Source organism: Alosa alosa, chromosome 22, assembly GCF_017589495.1.
Source record: "Alosa alosa isolate M-15738 ecotype Scorff River chromosome 22, AALO_Geno_1.1, whole genome shotgun sequence".
NCBI lineage: Eukaryota > Metazoa > Chordata > Actinopteri > Clupeiformes > Clupeidae > Alosa > Alosa alosa.
Window position 1 is genome coordinate 21,186,277 of NC_063210.1, and position 4,974 is coordinate 21,191,250.

Consider the following 4,974-nt stretch of genomic DNA (forward strand, 5'->3'; position numbering starts at 1 on the left):
GACCAATCACAAACCACCATTGACGTCAATACGCCTCGATTTGACATGGAGGATGTAACCCCTGACAACCTTAAAGCCACAGTGACTAATTTGCTTAGATCACATGCACAGACCATACTTAATATGCCTACCTCACCCTTTGTTGCTGATAATGTTTAGCATCAGAAAACAATGCAACTTTGTAGTATTTGACCAACTGCTAGTCTTTACTAGTATTTAATTGATAATCAAAACTCAGAAGTGCTCCACAGACTCGAATGAGCTACAATGCAGAATCCGATAAGCCTTTTCTGACAGTACCCGACAACAGTCACATGCTTTTGTGTAACTAACCATAGCTCTCAAGCTATCACAAGGGAAGTTGACATTTTATTCAGATTATTTAAAGACCGCACCATTTGCAGTCTATTTCCAGTAACCTATCTACGATTACGTATTTTATCACACTCCTGTCACAATTTGCAGCACGTAATCTCAACAATTCCGCGTGGTTCAATGGAGGCAGAAAGGAGCCAATGGGATGCTTCCTCTTGTTTAATCAGCAACTTCTAGACCAATCAGAAAATGTGTTTGAGTAACAGAAACAATATGATTGGAGGAGAGTTGACGTGGGTTTTTAGCGCAAGCAAAAACGGGCTATGTTCCATACGTCTCGTGTTTTTGCATTTTGTAACGTCTCGTACATTAAATGTTTAGGTAGGCTATACCACGTTTTGATTAGGGTAAAATACTTCGATTATAACAATAAGTATCCATAAATATATGTGTCTTGACGAAATGTGTCTGTAAATTGATGTATAGTAGACACATTTCATTGGACACATTTCAAAACCTTACGTGCTTGGAATGATCTTGAACATACCATCTCTCCTACGTGACGTACCAGGCACTCAGCTGGCCGTGTTTTGTTGACACTCTGGCCATGTAAGTGTCAACAACACGCATTTCAACACGACATTTCTCGGAAAGGATAAAAACAAATAATTTGGAGGAGATTTCTATTTGGGTCGATAGACCGTTTTCTCTTCCAATCGAAATATATATTTAATATAGTTGTATTGTCCAAGTAAACTCTATAATCGTGTCACAGAACAGTGACCACGAACAGCAGATAGGATGATCGAACCTGTCCCAGCTTGCCGTTCGGGGGACGAGGGTGGTATATCGGACTTGGAGCAAGACTGCAAAGGGCTGTCCGATGAACCCACTGGAGGACAAGGAGTTGTGTGCGCCTCCTTCAATCAGGACTCCACGTAAGTATGGAGATGGAATGCAGAAAAACAGCGCTCGACTGTTGATCAAAGGCTACGCCTAAATCGAACACCATATGTCACCTCAATCCCTTTGTGGCCTTTTCTAGAAGAGTTCATAGGGTCTAACAATCATGGCAGCAGGTCCTGCCAGTATTTCATGCGTTTTATGAGCTGTTTTGTCTGTTTGACTGGTCTGACAGTGCAAACATTCACAACTAGCGGTTCACTCATCATAAAGTTAGCTAGTCTCCTGGTCATTTTACATGCTTCCTTTTTGTGTTATAGGTGGCCTAGAAACGTTTTAAAGAACACATTGACCCAAGATGGCAACTGCTTTGATGCCCTAGCCTAGCTTTGGTTTCCTAGCACAGATCAGAACCGTTAAGCCTTTAATTGTTTGGGCAGGTGTGGTGTATGATAAGAAAACTTATCTTATCATTAAAAGTTTCCTCAGCACCTGTCTCCTTAGTCAATATTTCCTTCTCACATCACTGGAACCTCTCTCTACTTAGCTTGACATTTTCCTTGCTTCTGTCAGGTCTTTGGCTATTGGCACCAAAGATGGATATCGACTCTTCTCTTTGGCATCTGTGGACAAATTGAATTGCATTCATGAAGGTGGTAAGTGTTTCAAGTGATGCAACTGTTGCTTTGTTAATTATTTTGTTTTTGATGATAAAAGGCTTGGTTGTATAGGCTACCTATAGCAGAAGGATTTTAAGATCTCTCCTGTGTAGGCTATATTTGAAATTGTAACAGGTGTACATTTTAAAATGAATAAATACTCATGATTTATGTGTGTGCCTTCCTCCCCTTCCTTGGGCCAGCAGAGAGCCCAGACGCACACACACACACACACACACACACACACACACACACAGGCACACACACACACACACACACACACACACAGACACAAGTGTCTTTACTTTCAATTAATGATGTGTATGTATGTGCCCCTCCCTTGGGCTAGCCGAGAGCCCAGACGTGTACATCGTGGAGCGTCTCTTCTCCAGTAGTCTGGTGGTGGTGGTCAGCCGCTCGATGCCGCGTCGCATGAACATCTACCACTTCAAGAAGGGCACAGAGATCTGCAACTACAGCTACTCCAGCGACATCCTGGCCGTCAAACTTAACCGGCAGGTCTGACCACATGTGTCGACATAAGCTGTGTCTATGGTCTTAGTGGTAGTGGTGGTTTGAGGGAGTTTGAGATACTGATATCAGTCCCGTTCTTTTATAATGTTTATCTCATCCTTTTGTTGGATGTGTGGTTGGGGTCATTTCAGAATGCCAGTTCCTCAGTAATAATAGTGTTATATAGAAAGGCAATAGTGATGCAAAGAACTCAGGGTTCCCACGGTCATGGATTTTCTGGAATATCATGGAATCTTGGAAGTATATTCCAGACATTCTTGAATTTCCCCTTGGGGATCAATATGTAGTAGTAACTATTTATCTATCTAGACATGGAAATTCAGAGAATTTGGAGGAAAGTCAGAGAATTTTGTTTGTATCAGTTTAAAATGTACTAAAGATTTACTTGAAATTTGTGGTCGGTGAAGTAATGTCAATGTACCATTCATTATATAGCAGGTCATGGAAATTCAGGTTTTTGTCAGGGGAAAGTCACGGAATTTTACATTTGACGATTTGCATTTAACAAAAAGTTCATAAAAATGTACAGCATTTGTGATATTATGTACCATATATGTTTAAGACAAGCTCCACTGGACATACTGCTCTCTGTTAATGTTGCATTTTCAGTGCTATTGATATCTTGTGTGTCTTTCAAACTCCTGCTTTGGGTTCCTACAGAGACTGGTGGTCTGCCTGGAAGAGTCCATCTATATTCACAACATCAAGGACATGAAGCTCCTGAAATCTCTGCTCAACACACCAGCAAACCGTACCGGTGAGTTGCGCTGCACTCTGTGTATGCATGTGCATGTTGTGTGTGTGTGTGTGTGTGAGTTTATTGTGAGTATGTGTGTGTGCACCCGCTTTCGCTTATGATTTTGTGTGACCCTATATTTATTTTATTCTATATATATTCTATATTCTATAGTTGGTGTTGTGCAATGTGTCAATTGTATGGGAAAATATGATGTGTTTGAAAAATATGATATGTGTGTGCTCTGCTGCTTTAGATGCAATGGACTTTTGCCAGTGTTTGTATTCTGTAGACAATTGCTACTTGAATACTTTTGATATGACTTGGCATGAATTGCTATCTTGTTTGTATCATGTGTGTGTGAGAGAGAGAAAAAGAGAGAGGGAGAGAGTCATTTGCGAGTGTTGACTTGTGTTTCCTCGGTCCCAGGTCTATGTGCACTGTCTGTAAACCATTCCAATTCTTACCTGGCCTACCCTGGGAGTACCAGTATTGGGGAGATTGTTGTGTATGACACCAACAGCCTGGTAAGAGTCACAACATGCGTGACTAGAATGGCCAAGGAAACGGTGCACACTCACCGATAAGCAACCAATCACCCTTCTTCTCATCACTTGTCTTCACCGATAAGCAACCAATCACCCTTCTTCTCTTCTCTTCTCTTCACCAATAAGCAACCAATCACCCTACTTCTCTCTGTGTCCCCCTGTCTCTGTCAACCCCTCCCAGAGTAACACGATTGAGATCCCTGCTCACGACAGCCCACTGGCTGCTATGTCTTTCAACATCCAGGGCAACATGCTGGCCAGCGCTTCCGAGAAGGTAAGTGGCTGGGCATTGTTTTTGCCGCGATGGACCTCAGTGTGTTTGTGTGTGTGTGTGTGTGTGTGTGTGTGTGTGTATGTGAGAGACAGCATGTGGGTGTGTGTAGCCTATACATACATGAATACGCAAATACGTATTAGATTGATTGTGTGTGTGTGTGTTTGTATGTGTGTGTGTTCGACCATTTTTTGTATCTGTGTTGCTTAGGGCACAGTCATCCGTGTCTTCAGTGTTCCTGATGGCTTGAAGCTGTTTGAGTTTCGAAGGGGAATGAAGAGGTGTGTTGTTACTGTATTTTCTCCTCCAAACACACACGCACACACAGACACACACACACACCTGGGCCACTGCTATAAATGTTCGACCCTCCCAATAATGTCGTCCACTAAGGTCTTTGGGGGCCCCTATTAATGCCCTTTGCCCGACTCTCTGTAGGTGATGTAACCAGCAGTTTAGCTCATGACTTTTGACCTTCTGGTTGCTGTTGTTGTAGGTATGTGAGCATCAGCTCCCTGTCCTTCAGCGCTGATGGCCAGTTCCTATGTGCGTCCAGCAACACAGAGACCGTGCACATCTTTAAACTGGAGCATCACAGCACCAGGTGCCCCCATTCTCTCTCTCTCTCCTTCCTTTTCTCTCTGGTCTCCCTCTCTCCTTTCACTTGAGTGCTGCAACAATTAATTGATTGTTCAATTAGTATTAGTATCATTATCAATTAGTATTATCGGTAGTAATAGTATCTATTGAATTAATCGCCATCTTTTTTCATAATCGGTCAATTTGTCATGAGATTAATACACATATGTTATGATATTAATTACTCAGATTGCAGTCTTTCATCCTTGCTCATTCTTCTTTTACAGTAAACTAAATATGGATAAAACAAGGCATTTGAGGACATAATCTTTAGAAAACACTGATCAACTTTTTTTCACAATTTTCTGATGTTTTATCGATCAAACAACAACAAAATAATTGACAGATTAATCAACTATGAAAATA

At 41.7% G+C, this 4,974-nt stretch overlaps 1 protein-coding gene across 3 annotated transcripts in view; it reads left to right on the plus strand.

Annotated features, from left to right (window-relative positions):
• Positions 1 to 867: 867 nt before the first annotated feature.
• Positions 868 to 4,974, plus strand: part of LOC125287250 (WD repeat domain phosphoinositide-interacting protein 1-like) — a 42,001-nt gene continuing 37,894 nt past the window's right edge. For 2 of the 3 annotated variants that reach the window (XR_007192329.1, XM_048232819.1), the window contains exons 1-8: positions 868 to 1,253; positions 1,792 to 1,874; positions 2,227 to 2,396; positions 3,072 to 3,168; positions 3,577 to 3,674; positions 3,877 to 3,969; positions 4,180 to 4,250; positions 4,466 to 4,573. Coding sequence is in view for 2 of the 3 variants with exons in the window: in XM_048232819.1 (XP_048088776.1) it covers positions 1,117 to 1,253; positions 1,792 to 1,874; positions 2,227 to 2,396; positions 3,072 to 3,168; positions 3,577 to 3,674; positions 3,877 to 3,969; positions 4,180 to 4,250; positions 4,466 to 4,573 (857 nt within the window). In the remaining variant the exon portion in view is untranslated. The remainder of the gene's footprint in view (positions 1,254 to 1,791; positions 1,875 to 2,226; positions 2,397 to 3,071; positions 3,169 to 3,576; positions 3,675 to 3,876; positions 3,970 to 4,179; positions 4,251 to 4,465; positions 4,574 to 4,974) is intronic. The other variant, XM_048232818.1, reaches the window with a different exon arrangement.